General features: G+C 52.6%; 1 protein-coding gene across 1 annotated transcript in view; it reads left to right on the forward strand.

The window, feature by feature from the left end:
- The first annotated feature begins 1,185 nt into the window (after positions 1-1,185).
- ZFR2 (zinc finger RNA binding protein 2) overlaps positions 1,186-20,337 on the forward strand; it is a 72,933-nt gene continuing 53,781 nt past the window's right edge. The window contains exon 1 of the mRNA XM_026455610.2: positions 1,186-1,257. Coding sequence (XP_026311395.1) covers positions 1,205-1,257 — 53 coding nt within the window. The 5' untranslated portion in view covers positions 1,186-1,204. The remainder of the gene's footprint in view (positions 1,258-20,337) is intronic.

Consider the following 20,337-nt stretch of genomic DNA (forward strand, 5'->3'; position numbering starts at 1 on the left):
TCAGCACTTTGGGAGACGGAGGCGGGTGGATCACCTGAGCTCAGGAGTTTGACACCAGCTTGGCCAACATGGTGAAACCCCGTCTCTACTAAAAATGCAAAAATTAGCCGGGTGTGCTGGCGTGCGCTTATAATCCCAGCTACTTGGGAGGCTGAGGTCGGTGGATCGCCAAAGCCTGGAGGCGGAGGTTGCAGTGAGCTGAGATTGTGCTATTGCACTCCAGCCTGGGCGACAGAGCAAGATTCCATCTCAAAACAAAACAAAACAAACAAACAAACAAACAAGAAAGCCTCCAGGACCTCCAACCTCCAGAACCTCCAGGTCTCACTCTGGAGTGCAGTGGTACAATCACAGCTCACTGCAGCCTTGACCACCCAGGCTCAAGTGATCCTCCTACCTTAGCCTCCTGAATAGCTGGGACCACAGGCATGTACCATCATGTCCAGCTAATTAAAAAAAAAAAAAAATTGTAAAGACGGGGTCTTGCTATGTTGCTCAGGCTAGTCTCAAACTCCTAATGCAAGATCCTCCTGCTTCAGCCTCTCAAAATGTTGGGATTACAGATGTGAGCCACTGTGCCTAGCCTATCATTTATTTATATCAGGTTGTGAACACAGGAGGCAGACCATGGGACCTCCTGAGGAATCATTCTGAGGCTAGATGCAAAAAATTAAAAAACTAGCTGGCTGTGGCGGTGGGGCTTGTGGCGTGGGTGGGGCTTAAGCAGAGACCTCCACATCTGAGTGGTTAAAGGGAAGGCGGAGTTCCAAGAAAAGGCGGGGCTTGTGGCATGGGTGGGGGTTGAGCAGAGACCACATATGAGTGAGTAAACGGAAGGCAGGGCTCTGAGTAAGAGGCGGGACTTGTAGCATGGGCAGGACTTGATCAGATACCTCCATATGTGAGTGGTTAAAGGGAATGTGGGGCTCCAAGAAAGAAGCAAGGCTTCTAGCGTGGACGGGGCTTGAGCAGAGACCTCCACATTTCGGTAAAGAGGAGGGCGGGGCTCTGTATAGGAGGCGGGGCCTCGGGGCTGGGCCGGTAACGAGGCGGTGTCTCCCCAGCCCAAGAGAAGGAAGCGAGAAGATGCGGGCTTCGCGCAGGGGGCGGGGCTTGGGGCGCGTGGCTGGGCGCGAGGGGCACGCGGCTCAGGGGCGGGGCCCGTGACGTCAGGGGGCACGCCGGGCTCGGGGAAGACGCCAAGATGGCGGCAAGCCACTATTTCGGCTTCGCGCAGGGCAGCGACCTGCAGTACAGGTAACAGCCCCGCCGCGCCGGCCCCTGCTAGTCCCGGCTCCTGCAGCCTGGCCAGGACCCCGCCTGCCCCTCCTCCCGCCCCGCGCACCTGGTCCGGGCCAGGCCCCATCCCCAGCCCCAACCTGGATCCCCGGCCTGCGGAGAGCCGCGGCGCCGGGAGGAGCCGGCGGGGCTGCCTCAGGTTCGGCACCGGGCGGGACGCGGGCTCTGGGGCTCTGGCTGAGGCGTCTCTGCAGCCGACGGTGTCTATCGGCGGGAGCGGGAGGGGGCTTCTGAAGTGGGAGGGGGCCTGGGCCTCTGCGGGGTGGGGGCGGTCAACCCCTGATGGGGACGCCCCGAGGAGGGCAGCGAGAGGGAACAGACCCGGGAGGGTGCCTGGCCGGGGAGGGGGAGGGACAGAGTGGTGGAGGGAGAGGGAACGGGAACTGACCCAATGCAGAGAGGAGACCTGGGAGGTGCCTGGCTGGGGAGGGGGTGGGGATGGGCAGAGAGGAGCTGACCCCTGATTGCTGGTAGGAGAAGAGAAGACAGAGACCTGGGATTGTGCCTGGCCGGGCCAGAAGGAGGGCCAGAGGTTAGCTGAGCCCTGATTGCTGGTAGGGGAAGAGAAGACACAGACCTAGGAGGGTGTCTGGCTGGGCAGGAGGAGGGGAAGGGCAGAGGAGCATTGACCCCCGGTTGCCGGGGTAGGAGAAGACACAGACCTGAGAGGGTGCCTGGCGGGGCAGGGGGATGGATAGGGGGGAGCTGACCCCCGATTGTTGGTAGGGGAGGAGAAAACAGATCAGCGAGTGTTCCCAGCTGGGCAGGAGGAAGCCACAGTCGAGGGTGAACTGGCCGCTGATGGGGGTAAGAGAGAAGACAAACCTGGGAGGGTGCCTGACTGAACAAGGGAGGGCTAGAGCGGAGCTGACCCCTGATTGCTGGTAGGGAAAGAGAATACAGACCTGGGAGGGTGTCCGGCTGGGCAGGAGGAGGGGAAGGGCAGAGGGGTGTTAACCCCCGATTGCTGGAGGAGGAGAAGGCAGAGACCTGGGAGGCTTTCCGGCTGGGCAGGGGGCAGCCACATTCGAGTGTAGGGGTCACTGACCCTGATGATGGGGGTAGGAGAGAAGGCAGAGACCTGGGAGGGTACCCCAGGCAGGGGCAGAAACAGAGGTTGGTGTGGGGAACTGAGGCCTGATTGGGGAAGGGGGACAGAGACTTGGCGGGAAGCCAGTATGATGTGGGAGAAGGTCCTGAGGTCAAATAAGAGAGTGGGCACCTGGGTTTCCAGGGAACTGGGACCCCGCTGGGACAGTGAGGCCGGAGAAAGGGCCCTGAGTGTTTGGGTATTTAAGATCCTTTTCTAGGTCTTAAATTCTAGTCGTTTGGGAGGGGAGAGAGAGAGAGGATCCTGGAGGAGAGATGGCAGGGGATGGGGACACACTGGGAACTGGCCAGGGGCAGGAGAGCTCAGTGAGTAGGGACACAGGGTAAGTTTGTACCCTGAATATACAAACACACACTCTACACTCTTCTCCCAGTCCTGCTCCTCGGAGCACCTCTGCTATCTTCAGCCCTTACGTCTGTCCCCAAGACCGGAGTCCCAGTCTGAAAGCCAGGGCTGGCATCTCTGGAGGGAGCAGATCCCCTGGCAACAGTTGGTAATTTCCGTGTGTCACCCTTGTGTCGGTTTCCAGCTGCTAGCTTGCTATAACCTTGTGGGTCACAGCCCCTGCTGAGCCCCCACAGATACAAACCACCCCTTGGGCACCTCATAGAGGGGCCTCTGCTGAGCTCCGGGCTCTGCTCCCCTGCCGTGTTCCTACTCCATTTCAGCACGTGGAAGAGAGATCCAGGCTGGTGTTTCAGCCTCCCGCGGTGCAGCGGCAGTGCCGATCCTTCCACCAGTGGCTGTGATATTGCTGTGCCCTTTCCAGTGGAATCACAAAGAGAAACCACTCAGGGCTTGGAAACCAGGGCTGTGGGAATGAGGAGTGCACCTGTTTCCTGCGCTTGGAGTGGTTTCTCCCATGGAGTACTTGGCTAGTAATGGATTTCCTATTAGGGAAAGAATGTATGGCCTGCTGATTTCCCAGAACGGAGCGTTTAATTTTTATTTGATCTTCTCTTTTGCTTCCTTCATCCTCAGTGGTGTTTTGCTGGCCGGTGCTCAGTTAAAGCGGCTTGACTCAGCTAGCACTCCAGGCTGGTAGAAACTTCTGGACACACTCCACCCCTCTGCCTACTAGCTCTTCCTTCTTTTCTCTTTCTCTTCTTTCTTTCCCCATCGCATTCTTCTATCAGACATGGAAAATCACTTGAATATTATGCTTGCTATTAAAATTGCCTTCCACAGGAGAAATCGAATGTTTATGTTGTTCAAATAGGTAATTGCTAAACTTCAGTAGCCGCTTCTGGCATTGATTTGAATTAATGTGCTTGTACATTTTAGCGTTTTAGTGCACTACGTTCTGTGTTCTGATGGCTTAGGTGATCCAGTATACACATAACCAAGGGTGTGAACCCCGTGTTGAGTTGTTGAGTTAGTCCCTCCTTAGCATTGCTCCAGGGAGAATGTGTTCTTCCTTAAGAAAAGAGTAAGCTATGAACTAAAACTCAAAATAACACTGGAATCATAGCAAAATACATTTCAGTCTCATACAACCTTGAAACAAGATAATATGCATTATTTGAATGACTTTAGGTTAACTAGACATTCTTTCTTGCCTGAAATGACTTTTGTTTGGAAACATTGGCTGCTTTTAAAGTATATAAGTTTTGGCCGGGCGTGGTGACTCATGACTGTAAACCCAGCACTTTGGGAGGCTGAGGCAAGCGGATTGCTTGAGGTCAGGCGTTCGAGACCAGCCTGGCCAACATGGTGAAACCCTATCTCTCTTAAAAATACGAAAATTAGCCAGGCATGTTGTCGCACGCCTGTAATCCCAGCTACTCGGGAGGCTGAGGCAGCAGAATCGCTTGAACCTGGGAGGCGGAGGTCACACTGAGCCAAGATTGCACCACTGTACTCCAGCCTGGGTGACAGAGTGGGAGACTCTGTCTAAAAAAAAAAAAAAAAGAAAGAAAAAGAAAAAAAATAATTAGCACCGAGCACAGTTTTTTAGCTGAGAATAGCTGAGGAGCTCCAACAGGGTCTGTACATGTTTAAGTCACACTGGTCATGAAGCATTGAGAGCTCAAAGCGGCGTGTTAGAAATGCAGAGTGGTGGGAAGCGACGGCCGGAGGCCTCTGCCGTTACCTTTCTCTTCGTTTAGCAGTTTTGTCATAGTTCCACCAGTATTACGCAGTCGGCTAACTGTGCCTTTGCATTCTTGTTAAATCTAAGTTAGAGGACTACCGGCTTTTGGTGTAATTCTTGATGTCCTGTCCAGAGAATCTCTGTCTGTCTGTTTGTCGGTTTGTTTGTGAGACAGGGTCTCACTCTGTTGCCCAGGCTGGAGTGCAGTAGCACAGGCTCGGCTCACTCCAGCCTGTAACTCCTGGGCTCAGGCGGTTTTCCCACCTCAGCTTCCTGGAGTGGCTGGGACTACAGGTGCACACCACCATGCCTGGCGATTTTTATTTTTGTAGGGATAGGATCTTGCTATTTTGCCCAGGCTGGTCTTGAACCGGCCTGAAGGGACCTCCCGCCTCTCCCTCCTAAAGTGCTGGGTTTACAGGCACTTCCTCCCTGCAATTGAATTCTGACACTATTAGCATACATTATAAGCTGAACTCCTTCCCCTGGAGAGTTTCAGGAAGTGGGAGGCAGGGTTGGAACGCCATCACACTCTATTAGTCATGGGCAGGATGCTCGCTGCTGGTTAGTGATGCTCTGTGTGAGGTAAGTCCCGGGCACCTGATACTGACTGAGCCCTCACGTGATCCTTGGGATCGGTGTTGTGAAGCCCATTTTGCTGATGAGGAAAGTGAGGCTTGGGGGAAGTCACTGGACTGACGTGGAGTCCCAGTGGTCGCCCTGGCTAGGAATCAGCCCAGGCCAGTGCCTCACTCACAGTCAGGGCTGCCAGAGCATAGAGAGGCAGCCATGGTGTCCAACCCAACTCTGACCACGTCAGCTTAGCAGTCGCACCTGTGGTAGAGACTGTGTTATTGCCATCCTTTACGCTGTCACCTGCACCCTGCCCTGATAGTTCAGGCCTGGTCAGATAGTAGTTTAGGGCTACATCCTTCAAACATTAAAAAAGACATGGCCAGGCGTGGCAGCGCACACCTGTAGTCCCAGCACTTTGGGAGGCCAAGGAGGGAGGATTGCTTGAGGCCAGGAAGTTGAGGCTGCATTGAGCTATGATCACACCACTGCACTCCAGCCTGGGCGACAGTGCGACACCCTATCTAAAAAAACAATTAAAAAAAAGAGCCCCTCCCCGCAGTGGGGACATTGAGATAGCACATGGCGCCGTGTCACTGGGAAAGTAATGGTGACCTGACCCATATCTCTCAGAAATGTCTCCCGGGCGACAGGTAGCTTGAGAAAGACCCGGAGCCCATGCTGACCGTGGGAGCAGCTTGGCAGCCCAGTGCCAGTGACAGAACCTGCTAATACCCCCGATGGGAGCCCCTGTCTGCCAGGTGTGGCTGCGACTGGCTTCAGAAAGAAGCCGACCTGGTCATACCCAGCCCAGACGCCACGTTCACCCTCCTGCGGGCCTCCAGGTCCTTCCAGTGGAAACCCCACCCGCCAAGGCCAGCCCTGTCCCTTTGAGCTTAGGTCCAAGGAGCACAGGCTGCCCTGGAGAATCCGACGTCGCCACCATGGGGTCCAGGGCGCATGCCCCTGAATGGACTCCTACCACTAGGTCCAGAAAGCCCCAGGAAAGTGAGACCGTGGACCCCTCAAGCTGTCTGCACATCCTAATAAGTCACTGCGCCTCCGCTGCACCCGTTCTTTCCAGGGCACACGACCCTGCAGGAGTGAGGGGGACTTGCCCCTTCCCATGCCGCTGTGGTCTTTTTCAAGCCCTTCTCAGCCAGGCTGAGATACGAATTAGATGCTGAACTCCTCAGAAGAGAATCTGAATTAGATCCTGAACTCCTTAGAAGAGAATCTGAGAGGCAGTGCTGGCTGCAGGTAAAAACTTGGATTGAAGTATATTTTCAGGAAACCTTTTCAAATAACAGGACTTGGGGTCTGAGCTCCTATACAAGGAATTAGGTAGATTGAATATTTTTGAAGTGTGGATTTTGTTTTTTCATCTTGTTTTAGAACCAAAAGTTAGGCCAGGTGTGGTGGCTCACACTTGTAATCCCAGCATTTGGGGAGGCTGAAGCAGGCAGATCTCCTGAGGTCAAGAGTTCCAGACCAGCCTGGCCAACATGGTGCAACCCCATCTCTACTGAAAATACAAAAATTACCTGGGTGTGGTGGTGGGTGCCTGTAGTCCCAGCTACTTGGGAGGCTGAGGCAAGAGAATTGCTTGAACCTGGGAGGCTGAGGTTGCATTGAGCTGAGATTGCACCATTGCCCTTCAGCCTGGGCAACCGAGTGAGACTCCATCTCAAAATAAAAAAAAGAACCAAAAGTTAGTTCATACACATTGGGGCAGAAGTAAATTCCTAGGAGACTTTTTTCTCCCCTAAACATATTCTCTGTTTCTGGATTTTTAAGAGTTTTATTTTGTATTTGTCTCTCATCTGGGTCTACGAACATGTGTATTTAGAATGATCAGAACAAATACATCAGATTTAAAAGCATTTTCTTTCTTTTTTTTTTTTTTTTGAGGCGGAGTCTCGCTCTGTTGCTCGGACTGGAGTGCAGTGGCCGGATCTCAGCTCACTGCAAGCTCCGCCTCCTACGCCATTCTCCTGCCTCAGCCTCCCGAGTAGCTGGGACTACAGGCGCCCGCCACCTCGCCCAGCTAGTTTTTGTATTTTTAGTAGAGACGGGGTTTCACCGTGATAGCCAGGATGGTCTCAATCTCCTGACCTCGTGATCCGCCCGTCTCGGCCTCCCAAAGTGCTGGGATTACAGGCTTGAGCCACCGCGCCCGGCCTAAAAGCATTTTCGAATGGCCCTGGAAAACAGTCTTTTCACGTGAGTGTAATGAGTATCGGTGTTCTTTCCTGGGGTTCTGGGGGTCATGGGACAAAGGCCCTGATCCAGATAAATAGGCAGCCCTAGAAAAATAAGGAAAACACTTAGAAAGGGGACGTGTAAACCCTGTGTTCATTCTCTTTGTATTTTATTATTAGTAGTATTTAGACAGGGTCTCACTCTGTTGCCCAGGCTGGAGTGCAAGGGTGCGGTCTCAGCTCACTGCAACATTTGGCTCACGAATTCGAGCAATCAAGCAGCCTCCCTAGTAGCTGAGCCTGCAGGCGTGCGCCACCACACCCAGCTAAGTTTTGTATTTTTGTATTTTTTATTTTTTATTAAGTTTTGTATTTTTAGTAGAGAGAAGGTTTCACCATGTTGGCCAGGCTGGTCTCAAACCCCCTGATCTCAGGTGATCTGCCCGCCTCGGCCTCCCAAAGTGCTGGGATTACAGGCGTGAGCCACCGTGCCCAGCCCTATTTCAGTTACTTTTTGAGGTAGGGTCTCACTGTGTCACCCAGGCCTGGAGCACAGTGGTGCGATCATAACTTCATGCAGCCTCAACCTTCTGGCCTCAAGCAGTCCTCCCTCCTGGGCCTCCTAAGTAGTTGGGATTTCAGGTACACACCACTACACCAGGCTAAATGACTTTTTTGTAGAGACAGGGTTTTGCCATTGGCCAGGCTGGTCTCAAACTTCTGAGCTTAAGTGGTCCACCCGCGTCGGCCTCGCAAAGTGCTGGGATTACAGGTGTGAGCCACCGTGCTCTGTTCAACTTTAATTTTAAAGTTGCCAGATTTCTTTTAGCTAGAAAGTTAATTTGTAAATATTTTGGGGAATGACACTTCTTTTTTTGGTGGATATGTTGCTTTGGGCAGGTTTTTCTCCCCTAAGGTAAGTTCCATTTGCCTTTTTAAATGGACCTACGGCAAGTCATTTACTTGTCGCGGTTGGTGGAGAGTGGAGAGGCGGCATGGCTCTGATTCCATGTCATTGTGGATCTGGGAAGGCCAGTCCTGCTGCAGGAGGTGAAGTCTGTGGTGAGCTCTGTCCCTCGGGAGCAGAGTGACCTGTAATGTCCCCAGGTCCTTGCCATGGATATATAAAGAGTCGGTGGTGTCTGTTGTTTTGAGTGTCGTTGGGCCGTGGATGTATAAAGAGTCAGTGGTGTCTGTTGTTTTGAGTGTTGCTGGGCTGTGAATGTATAAAGAGCCAGGAGTGTCTATTGTTTTAAGTGTTGTTGGGCCGTGGATGTATAAAGAGCTGGTGGTGTCTGTTGTTTTGAGTCGTTGGTTGAGCCCAGGTTGGTGGTTCGAGGCCGGCTGTAGTTGCTCATGATAACCTGGGGTTTGCCATCTTGTCCTGCCCTTGACATGAGCAGCTCATGAGCCAGCACAGACGGGGCTCTGCAGGCCGTTCGGCTTCTTAAAGCAGCAGGAGAGGGCTGGAACAGGAGATGACCCCTCCTTGTTCCTGAGATGTGGGCCAGTTTGGTGCACAAGAGTAAAAAGGTGTTGCTATAGTGAGCTGATGCTGCTTCTGGGAGGGCACGCAGCTAATGCTTTCTCTAGCGTGATCGGCGTGGTATCGTCAAGATGGTATTCTCAAGCACCTGCCTGGTGGGGCTCACCACGCAGCCACCTCCACATGGGACCGTGTTCCTTCTCAGGGCAGAGGATAAGCCCATCAGTCCCACCGCTGCACAGCCTGGCTCACCCCCGAGGCTCGGGAAACTCGACACCCAGGCTCTGGAATCCAGTTCCCACCTCAAGAACCTGACGCCCTATGGTGGCTCCGTCCTGAGGAACCAGGCGGGTCCTGGTTTGGAGCTGGCTTCTTGACTCCATTCAAAAGAAGACGGTTTGAAAGTGAGCCTGGGATAATAAAATCCTTTTGGGCCGGGTGCAGTGGCTCACGCCTATTATCCCAGCACTTTGGGAGGCCGAGGCAGGAGGATCGCTTGAGCCCTGGAGTTTGCGACCAGCCTGAGCAACATAGTGAGACCCCCATCTCTAAAAAAAAAAAAAAAAAATTAGCCGAGCATGGTGGTGCACACCTGTAGTTCCAGCTGCTTGGGAGGATGAGGTGGGAGCGTCACTTGAACCCAGGAGTTTGAGGCCACAGGGAACTATGATTGTGCTGCTGCACTCCAGCCTGGGAGACAGAGCAAGACCCTGACTCAAAAAGCAAAAAAGTCCTTTTGGTATCTTCCCAAGGACTGAGTTAACAGAACTCCTTTCTAATACGTTGGGACATCTTGGGGGTTTCTGGATCTGAAATGGGCATTTCACGTGGAGACTGCACCTAAGGGTTTCATGGTCAGAAAAAAGAGAAAGAAAAAAACCGGTTACAAAATCAGGACTGTTATGGGTATGAATGTGTAAGATGCATTTTGAATATAAAACCCCTGTGAACAGAAGTGCCAAAAAATGAAATTCTGGGGGGGGTGTGTGTGTGTTGTGTGTACACACAGCAATTGAAACGTCATCTTACTGCCGATAAAACAGACTTGAAAATACTCTCCTTGATGAAGGACTTGACTGGGCGCACCAGCATCTGGCATGGCAGGGCACGTTGTCTCTCTGGCCCGAGGCACTGCGCCCTCCACCTGGGTGCGCCAAGGCCAGAACGCTGGAGTGCGGATGTTCTCCAGGGTCACGGAAGTCGGTGGCTGGATGAGTCAGGGTCTCTAGAGGGACAGGACTCACAGGATAGAGGTCTCCATGAAAGGGAGCTTATCCAGGAGAAGTGACTCGCACGGTCACAAGGTAAAGTCCCAGCTAGGCCGTCTGCAGGCTGAGGAGCAAGGACGCCAGTCAGTCCAAGTCCCCAAACCTCAAAAGTCGGGAAGTCGACAGCGCAGCCTTCAGTCTGTGGCCGGAGGCCCGAGAGCCCCTGGCCAGCTGCTGGTGTAAACCCAAGAGTCCAAAAACTGAGGAACTTGGAGTCTGATGTTTGAGGGCAGGAAGCACCCAGCACGGGAGAAAGATGAAGGCCAGAAGACTCAGCCAGTCCAGTCCTTCCACGTTCCTCTGCCTACTTTTATCCTGGCCACACTGGCAGCTGATTAGATGGTGGCCACCCAGAGTGAGGGCAGGGCTGGTTCTCCGTGTCCACTGACTCAAATGTGACTCTCCATTGGCAGCCCCCTCACAGACACACCCAGGACAATACTTTGCATCCCTCAGTCCAATCAAGTTGACACTCAGTATTAACCATCACAGGGCCTATGATATTTCCATTTCCAGCTGGGTGGCCTCAGCCTTCATCTCCGTCTGCCATGAGGGTGATAGAGAAATAGGTGATGAGCTGTGTTCGGGAAGAAAGAGTCCTTGTTTTTAATTATGTGGTTTTTTTTTTTTTTTTGAGACGCAGTCTCACTCTGTCGCCCAGGCTGGAGTGCAGTGGTGCGATCTCAGCTCACTGCAACCTCCGCCTCCCGAGTTCAAGTGAGGCTGAAGCCTCAGCCTCCCGAGTAGCTGGGATTACAGGCGTGCACCACCATGCCTGGCTGATTTTTGTATTTTTAGTAGAGACAGTGTTTCACCATGTTGGGCAGGCTGGTCTTGAACTCCTGACCTCAGGTGATCCGTCTGCCTTGGCCTCCCAGAGCACTGGGATTATAGGTGTGAGCCACTGCGCCTGGCCAAGTCCTTGTTTTTAGAAAGAAAGAACGATGACATTTCTCAGCCTGTGATTCTAGGAAAATCTATATTTCCACTTGAGTTTTTCCTTCGACTCGAAATGTTTTTTGGGTTTTGTGTGTGTGTGTTCCCATTGAATTATTCAATGCGGTGTTCAGTAGAAATTATTATACGCAAACAGAGAATGACCCATCTTCCTGGCTGTCCCTAAGACATTTTGCCACCTGCCTCTACCTGCAGATCCCACCCGTGTCCGTCTGAAGTGTGGACCACACCCAAGCCTGCTCCGTCCCTTCGGAGCAAGCGAGAGCATGGCCCCATGGAAAGAGCTCTGGGCCAGGGGACGTGGGTGGCTCAGATGGGTCCATTCCATCCCCTAGGCCTCTATGTCCCCTTGAGCTTGGTGGCCACATGAACAAAATGAGATCAGTGGGGCTCGCCAGCTTTGCATACCAAAATTCAGCTTAGAAAGATGCACCTGAGGCCGGGCGCGGTGGCTCAAGCCTGTAATCCCAGCACTTTGGGAGGCCGAGACGGGTGGATCACGAGGTCAGGAGATCGAGACCATCCTGGCTAACACGGTGAAATGCCGTCTTTACTAAAAAAAAAAAAATACAAAAAACTAGCCGGGCGAGGTGGTGGGCGCCTGCAGTCCCAGCTACTCGGGAGGCTGAGGCAGGAGAATGGCGTGAACCTGGGAGGCGGAGCTTGCAGTGAGCCCAGATTGCGCCACTGCACTCCAGCCTGGGGGACAGAGCGAGACTCCGTCTCAAAAAAAAAAAAAAAAAACAGAAGGCTGCACCTGAAAAAGCTTGACTTTCCAAAAAAAACTCTCTGACCAGAAAGCCATCAAAAGACATTAGCCTGAGGCCTGAACGTGGGAGTGCCAGGCAGGACTTGTAGACATTTGTCACCACAGTTTGTAAGCCCATGTTAGCCCAGGCTCCCCGTTTCCCGCCCGCGCTGTTCTCCCCTCCCAGGCAGGCAGCACCAGCTTGTTGTCATGGAGACAGCAGCCATTTCTGGTGTGGTACAGTGGCACACTTCCTTCCAGGAAAAGGTGACTCCGAACAGCAGCAGCAGCAGCAGACAGCCTGGGCTCATGGGGTAGGGGCAGACTTTACTGAGAATAAATTCATGACTTTTTTTTTTTTTTTGAGAAAGGGTCTCACTCCGTTGCCCAGGCTGGAGTGCAGTGGCGCAATCTCGGCTCACTGCAACCTCTGCCTCCCGGGTTCAAGCGATTCTCGTACCTCAACCTCCTGAGTAGCTGGGATTACAGGCATGCACCACCATGCCTGGCTTTTTTTTTTTTTTGTATATGCCATGTTGGCCAGGCTGGTCTTGAACTGATCTCCAATGATCCTCCTGCCTTGGCCTCCCAAAGTGCTGGGATTACAGGTGTGAGCCACTGCGCCTGGCCAGTTTGTGACTTCTTTTTTTTTTTTTGAGACGGAGTCTTGCTCTGTCGCCCAGGCTGGAGTGCAGTGGCCGGATCTCAGCTCACTGCAAACTCCGCCTCCCAAGTTTACGCCATTCTCCTGCCTCAGCCTCCCGAATAGCTGGGACTACAGGCGCCCGCCACCTCGCCCGGCTAGATTTTTGTATTTTTTTAGTAGAGACGGGGTTTCACTGTGTTAGCCAGGATGGTCTCGATCTCCTGACCTCATGATCCGCCCGTCTCGGCCTCCCAAAGTTGTGACTTTTTATACCTGTTTCTCAACTCTCACTCTCACCTCCTCAGTCTGGGTCAGACTTTGAAAATTGACAGCCTGCAGACCATGTTTGGTTCTCACCCCTGTGCAGTCAGCTTTCTGCTTGCTTTATTTGAATTAGTTGCCAGCATTTAAAAGTGGGAGATTCGGCTGGGCATGGTGGGGTGCACCTATAGTCCCAGCTACTTGGGAGGCTGGGGCAGGAGAATCACTTGAGCCCAGGAGGCAGAGGTTGCAGTGAGTCAAGATCATGCCACTGCACTCCAGCCTGGGCAATAGAGTGAGACTCCATCTTAAAAAAGAAAAAAAAAAAAAAAAAGGAGGAAGTTTCAAAAACACCTCTGGTTCCTAGCATCACTTAAAATTGGAAACTCTGGGGCCAGGCACAGTGACTCCCGCCTGTAATCCCAGCACTTTGGAAGGCCGAGGTGGACAGATCACCTGAGGTGAGGAGTTTGACCCAGCCTGACCAACGTGGTGATGCTCCACTAAAAATACAAAATTAACTGGGTGTGGTAGCAGGTGCCTGTAGTCCCAGCTACTAGGGAGGCTGAGGCAGGAGAATCTCTTGAACCAGAGAGGTGTGGAGGTTGCAGTGAACTGAGATGGTGCCGTTGCACTCCAGCCTGGGTGACAGAGCAAGACTCCGTCTCCAAAAAAAAAAAAAAAAAAAGGAAACTCTGGCCACCCTGGGCTACATCCTAAGCTCCTGCCACATGGTGGGCCCTGTAGCCTATGAGTACTTGTTTAATCATCACACCACCCCCCGAGCAAATTAGGTGTTCCCATTTTACAGGTGAGTAAACTGAGTCTAAGAAAGAATAAGGGAGTCAGAGTCCCGTAGTGGGCAGAGCCAGGTCTGGAAGCCGGCCAGTCGGCACCAGTTTTTATGGGTGCCCTCCCAGTCCCCACCCATGATCCCTCACACCCTCAACCTCTCTCCTTCACCTTCTTGTTCTTGGAGAATGGCTCATTTGGTAACCATGGGGTTGTCATTTATGGAGTGACTAAGTGGTGACACAGGAGGCCCGTGCTGTTGAAAGAGGAATTTATCACTGATGCTTGCTGAGGGAGAAGGGGCTCGCCACACCACACAGGGGGAACACGGGTAAGGCAGGAGCAGGAGCAAGGGCAGGCTGAGGCCATGGCCTTTATTGGAGTTTCCAGGCATGGTGGGGCAGGGCACACCTGGGGATTAGCTAGCTCATACCAGGGGACATCAGGCTACAGGGGTGGTCTCTGGTCACCTGGTACCTGTGGTTTGTGTCCCTTCCAAAATTCAGGTGTTACCCACATGATAGTATTAAGAAATGTGGCCATTAAGAGGCGTGCTTGGGGCTGGACCAGTGGCTCACACCTGTAATCCCAGCGCTTTGGGAGGCCAAGGCAGGAGGATCGCTTGAGCCCAGGAGGTCAAGGCTGCACTGAGCTATGATCATGCCACTGCATTCCAGCCTGGGAGACAGAGCAAAACGCTACCTGAAAAAAGAGATGTGGTTAGGTCATGAGGGCTCCTTGTGAATGGGATCTGGGCCCTCAGGAAGGGGCATCACGCAGGGCCGGGGGAGGCTGGCTGGTTCACTTGCTCTTTTGTCGTGTGAGGATGCAGGAGGAAGGCCCTCACCAGACACCAGGCGCCAGCGCCTTGATCTTGGACTTCCCAGCCTGTGGAACTATGAGAAAATGAAATACTGCTTTCTGTACATCACCCAGGCTGGGGTCTTCTGTTGCAGCCACACAGATGTCCTGAGATGCAAGACCCTGCCTCTAAAATATAAATAAAACAAAAGGCTGTATAGTGCATGATTCTTTCCTATGAAATTTCCGTAACAGGCAAATCCACAGAGACAGGACATGGATTAGTGGTTCTGGGGGCTGGGGAGGGATGGAGAGAATGCTGAAGTGGACGGGTTTCTTTTTGGGGTGGTGGAAACGTTCTGAAATTAGGTAGAGGGGATGTTTGCACAGCCTTGTAAACGTGCTAGATGCCACCGAATGGTGCACTTTAAAGCGGGGATGTTACAGTGTGGACTTATCTCAATCTTTAAAAAATATTATCTATCGATGACACCGAGTTTCTGACTCCAGCTCAGGCCTCTCCCTGGAGCTCTAGTCTTGGCCCCTGCATAAAGCGGCCGGTGCAGCACGCTCTGTGGATGTCTGACTGGCATCTCAAAGATGGATCATATCCAAGTCCAAGCGCCTGCGCGCTTCTCCAAAACCCCTTCATGCTGCTGACTTCCCCACGGCAGGCAGGGCCGCCTGCAGTCCTTCGTGCGGATCCCAAACTGGGGAGCCAGCCCGGTCTCCTCTCCTTCTGACCTTGAGCGCACGCCCCTGCACGCGCACCGCCTCCACCGCGCGCCAGCCTGCCTCGTCTGTATTTGGACCTGCACGATTCCTTCTGCTCTCACCCCCATTTCCATCCGCGCACAGCGCCAAAGAGGGCCATCACAACATAGCCCGTGTCCCTCCTCCGTTGGAAACCCCCGTGGGCTTAGGACAAGCCGGAGCCCCTGCGATGGCCTGTGACATCCATCACTGTGTCCCCTGTCCCCTGTTCCACGCCCTTTATTCTCTGCCCTGCGATGGACTGTGATATCCATAATGGTGTCCTCTACTCCCTGTTCCACCCCCTTTATTCTGTGACCCCGTCTCCCTTCATTCCTTCCGCTCTAGTCACACTGCCTTCTGGACCATTCCAGGTTCTGGGCATTCCACCCTCAGGCCCTTCCCATGCAGTTTCCTCTGCTCAAATGCACTTCCCTGTTTCCCCAGCTTTGTGTCTTCACCCTCCTCCTCACCCACCAGGCTGGCCATGACCAGCCCGTGAGAAAGTGCAACCTCCTGCTCTCACCCCCTGCCGTATTCTTCCCAACGGCATGAGAACCATCAGATCGCGTTGAGTTACTTTGCTTACCCCGTGTCTCCGTGGACTATCGCGCAGCACCCTCCTGGAGGACAGGACTTTGGTCTGGTTATTCCCCGCTGCTGTGACAGCGCCGGTGACAGCAGCCGGCCCCCAGAAGCACCCAGGAAGTACTGATCCAGTGACTCAATGAATTTGCCCCCGGATCGCCCAGGGCTGCTTTCACTTTCTGTTGAGGTATTTTGTACACACACAATTCCTCATAGTGCAACCCGAAAAAGCAACATCATGTTTAAAATGGTGCCTCAGGCCTATAACGACTTTTTTTTTTTCCAGCTTAGCCAGAAGATGGCCTCCTTTGTTCTGAAAATGCAAATGATTTTTCATGCTAAGTTGGGATTTCAAGTAGAAGTAAAAAATTCACATTAAAAAAAGAAAATCTTGGCTCGGCACATTCGCTTATGCCAGTAATCCCAGCACTTTGGGAGGTCAAGGCAGGAGGATGGCTTGAGCCCGGGAGTTCGAGACCAGCCTGGACAACATAGTGAGACCCCATCTCTACCAAAAATTTAAAAAATTAGCCAGGCGCAGTGGCTCACACCTGTAATCCCAGCACTTTGGGAGGCTGAGGTGGGAAGATTGCTTGAGGCCAGGAGTTCAAGACCAACCTGAGCAACAAAGCAAGGCCCTGACTTTACAAAAAATTGAAAAATCATCTGGGTGTGGCGGTGCACGCCTGTCGTCCCAGCTACTTGGGAGGCTGAGGTGGATCACTTGAGCCCAGGAGTTGGAGGCTGCAGTGAGCTGTGGTTGCATCACTGCACTCCAGCCAGGGAGACAGAGCGAGACCCTGAAAACAGAAACAAAAACAAAAACCCTCTTCATGACGTAGTTTAGCAGAGCTCTTGTTTTCTGCCCAGCTCTTTTGCTCTGCAAGAATTTAAAAGGACTGCTTCCTATCCTGTGAGTTTATTGCAGAGTTTACGGGCACTGGCTCTACATCAGGACCCCTGCCCTAACCGTCTAGTATCATCTATATCAGCCCCTGAGTGGTTTCTCTCTGGGATGTAGGAATCTGAGCTCTGACCATTTTTGGAATAATCAACTTTAGGTTTTGCTCCAGAGTTGGTGTGTTCACGTGATCACTGGTCTCAGCTACCACAGGTATCTCTGAATCAGACTCTGCAGATGGTTTTGAAGTGCCTGTTACGTGGTAGTTGCTAGAAAAGGCTAGAAAGAACAAGACTTTTTTTTTTTTTAAGACAGAGTCTCATTCTGTCACCCAGCCTGGAGTGCAGTGGTGCGATCTCAGCTCACTGCAACCTCCACCTCGTAGGTTCAAGCAATTCTCCTACCTCAGCCTCCGGAGTAGTTGGGAATTACACAAGCCTGCTACCACACCTGGCTAATTTTTTTTGTATTTTTAGTAGGGATGGGGTTTCACCATGCTGGCCAGGCTGGTCTTGAACCCTGACCTCAAGTGATCCGCCCACCTCGGCCTCCCAAAGTGCTGGGATTACAGGTGTGGGCTACTGTGCCTCAGGGCACAGTGTGTTTTTTTGAGACAGGGTCTCACTCTGTTGCCCAGGCTGGAGTGGTGCAATCAAAGCTCACTGCAGCCTGAAACTCCAGGGCTTAAACAATCCTCCCACCTCTACCTCCCAAGTAACTGGGACTACAGGTGCACACCACTGTGCCCGGCCAATTTTTGTAGTTTGTAGAGACTTTGTAGAGGCGGGGGCTTACTGTGTTGCCCAGGCTGGTCTTGAACTGTGCTCCTGGGCTCAAGCGATCCTCCTGCCTCAGCCTCCCAAAGTGCTGGTATTAACAGACGTGAGCCACCGCACCCAACCTGGTTTTTAGCATATTAACATAATTGTGTGACCATTACCTCAAATTCCAGAACATTCTCAGCCCAAAAGGAAATTCCATCTCCATTAACCATTACTTTCACCCCCTCCTTCAGGGTCTGGCACCCACAAATTCCCTTCCTGCCTCTGTGGATTGGCCTCTCCTGGACATTCTATAGAAATGGAATCACATACTGTATGGCCTTTTGTGTCTGGCTTCTCTCACGGAGTGTGATGTCCTCAAGGTTCATCCATGCAGCATGTGCTAGAGTGTCTTTTTTTTTTTTTCTTTTGATGGCAAAATATATATAACCTAAAATTTTCCATTTAACCTCAACAAATGCTTTTTGATCCACCTGTGACAGCAGGGATTCTCAACCCGGGGTCTGGGAAACGTAAGGTAACTACAGGCACATCTGTTTCTGTCATTTTCAGGGAATCAAGGCAGGGCGAGAGGCCACAGTTTTCATCTGACTCTAAATTGTGAGAAGGCAAGGGGGGTCAGCGTGACCACCCACCCTGGGAACCTGGGGAGGGCTGTGGGCCTTGCCCTGTCTCACCTGAGACCTGGCAGAAGCAGCAGTGTTGGCTGCCGACCATCTGCAGAGCTAGGTTCTAATCCCTAGTCCCCAGCCCCGGGGACCCTAGCCTGTCCTTCCCAGATCTGAGCTACTCAACAGCAGTTTTTAAGAGATGGGGTCTCACTGTATTGCCCAGGCTGGTCTCCAACTCCTGGGCTCAAGTGATCCTCCCAAAGTGCTGGGATTACAGGTGCGAGCCACTGCACCTGGCCAACAGCAGCACTTTTGACATTTGGGGCTGGATTATTCTCTGCAGTGGAGTCATTCTTGGCACTGCAGGGTGCTTAGCAGCGTCCCTGGCCTCCACCCACTCCATGCCAGGAGCTCCCCCAAATGGTGACAGCCACGAATGTCCTCAGACATCACTCAGTGTCTCCTGGGGGCAAAATCTACCCTCTTTGAGAACCACTGCCCTGGGCTGCCTGGATTTTGGTGTCTGTATGAGTTATGCTGTGGGGTGTTCTTCCAGGAGCTGTGTTTTTGCTGGCTCTGCTCCTGAAACCACGATGTGGCAGATTGTTGCCAAAATGCCCTCATCCTTCATGCCCCCTTATATCCATGCCCTTCCCACCATGTCCTTGCTACTCTTCCAGTCCAGAAGTGGAGACCGCTCCCCTGGCCCTTGCATCTGGGCTTCCTTGTGCCCTGCCTTGGACAGGCTGCAGTGGAAGTGACGCTGTGACTGCCCTGAGCCCAAACTTAAGAGACCTTGCCTGCATCTGCTCCATCTTGTGGGACACTGCATGGTGAAGGACCCAAGGCTGGCCTGCCGGAGGAGGAGATACAAGGAGAAGAAGAACCACAGTGCCCCATCCAACAGGTAGCTGCCCTCCAGGGGCAGAGAAGCCCAGCCATGGTCAGGAGAGCCGCCCAGCTGAGGCCCACCTCCACCAGGATTGCCGCCCAGCTGGCCAGGAGAGCCACCCAACTGAGCCCCACCTCCACCAGGATTGCCACCCAGTTGAACCCCGCCTCAGCCAGGATAGCCACCCAGCTGAGCCCCTCCTCAGCCAGGAGAGTCACCCAGCTGAGCCATGCCTGGCTAGAAGAGCCACCCAGCTGAGCCATGCCTGGCTAGGAGAGCTGCCCAGCTGAGCCCCGCCTGCAGAATCACAAGTGACATAAATGATTGTTGCTTTGAGAGAGAGGTCAGCGGATCTTTTCTGTAAAGGGCCACATAGTAAATATCTTCGGCTTTGTGAGCCACACCATGTCTGTTACATTAGTGAACCCTGCCATTGTATTGCAAGATGAGCCATGGACAATGCGTCATCCGATGGGCTTGGCTGTGTGCCAATAAAACTTTACTTTTTTGGACACTGAAATGTGAATTCCATGTAACTTTTCACATGCCGTGAAATATTATTACCCCTTTAACTTTTTCCAGCCATTTAAAAGTATAAAAACCATTCTTAGCTTGCCACTGTACAAAAACAGGCAGGCCAGATTTGGCCACACATGGCTGACTCCATCTTAAAAACCCTTCTGTCCCTCCCTTCCTCCCTTAAATTCTAGACTCTGCCAGGCCATGGTCTCCCCTGCGAGTGAGTGTGAGACCCATGAAGATGCGGGCTGCCCCATTGGAGACAAACCCCATGCTCCACGTCCTCGTGTTAAGCGTGCTTAGTGGAATATAACAGCAGTGTGTGCATGCACGTGTGTGTGCATGCATGTGCAGGTGGCTTCTGGGATCACAAGCAATGACTTGAGGCAGGCCAAGTGTTCCCTTCCTGAGTCATGGTCACTGTGTTGGTCACAGTCACCAGACACGTATTACCCTTGGCTGTTCCCAGGCCTTGTTTTAGGTGTTTGTAAAGCCCTACACTGCTGAGAGCTGGCTTTGACTGTGCTTTCCTGCAGGTGACATGATGGCGCATGTGTTCTGTCCCCCTGTCCATCAGCCCCTCTAGTTCTGGCCCCTGTGTATCTCGTGTCCTTAACCAGCCTTCCCTCTAACTGCTCCCCTCTCTAACCATCACCATCTGTCTTGGTCGGCTGGGGCTGCCCTAACAATACCACAGACTAGGACTTAAACAAAATTTATTTTCTCCCTGTTCTGGAGGCCAGAAGTGTGAGATCAAGGTGCCAGCAGGGGGTGGTTTCTGGTGAGGCCTCTCTCCTTGGCTTGCAGATGGCCACCTCCTCACAGTGTCCTCCTGTGGCTTTTTCTCTGTCGATATGCACCCCTGGTGTCTCTTTCCCTTCTTTTTTTTTTTTGTTTTGTTTGTTTTTTTAAAGAGACTGCCCTGTCATCCAGGTTGGGGTGCAGTGGTGAGGTCACAGCTCACTGCAGCCTCAATCTCCTGGGCTTAATCGAGCCTCCCACCTCAGCCTCCCAAGTATCCACGAGCACATTTTTTTTTTTTTTTTTTTTTTTTTT

Source organism: Piliocolobus tephrosceles, chromosome 21, assembly GCF_002776525.5.
Source record: "Piliocolobus tephrosceles isolate RC106 chromosome 21, ASM277652v3, whole genome shotgun sequence".
Classification (NCBI taxonomy): domain Eukaryota; kingdom Metazoa; phylum Chordata; class Mammalia; order Primates; family Cercopithecidae; genus Piliocolobus; species Piliocolobus tephrosceles.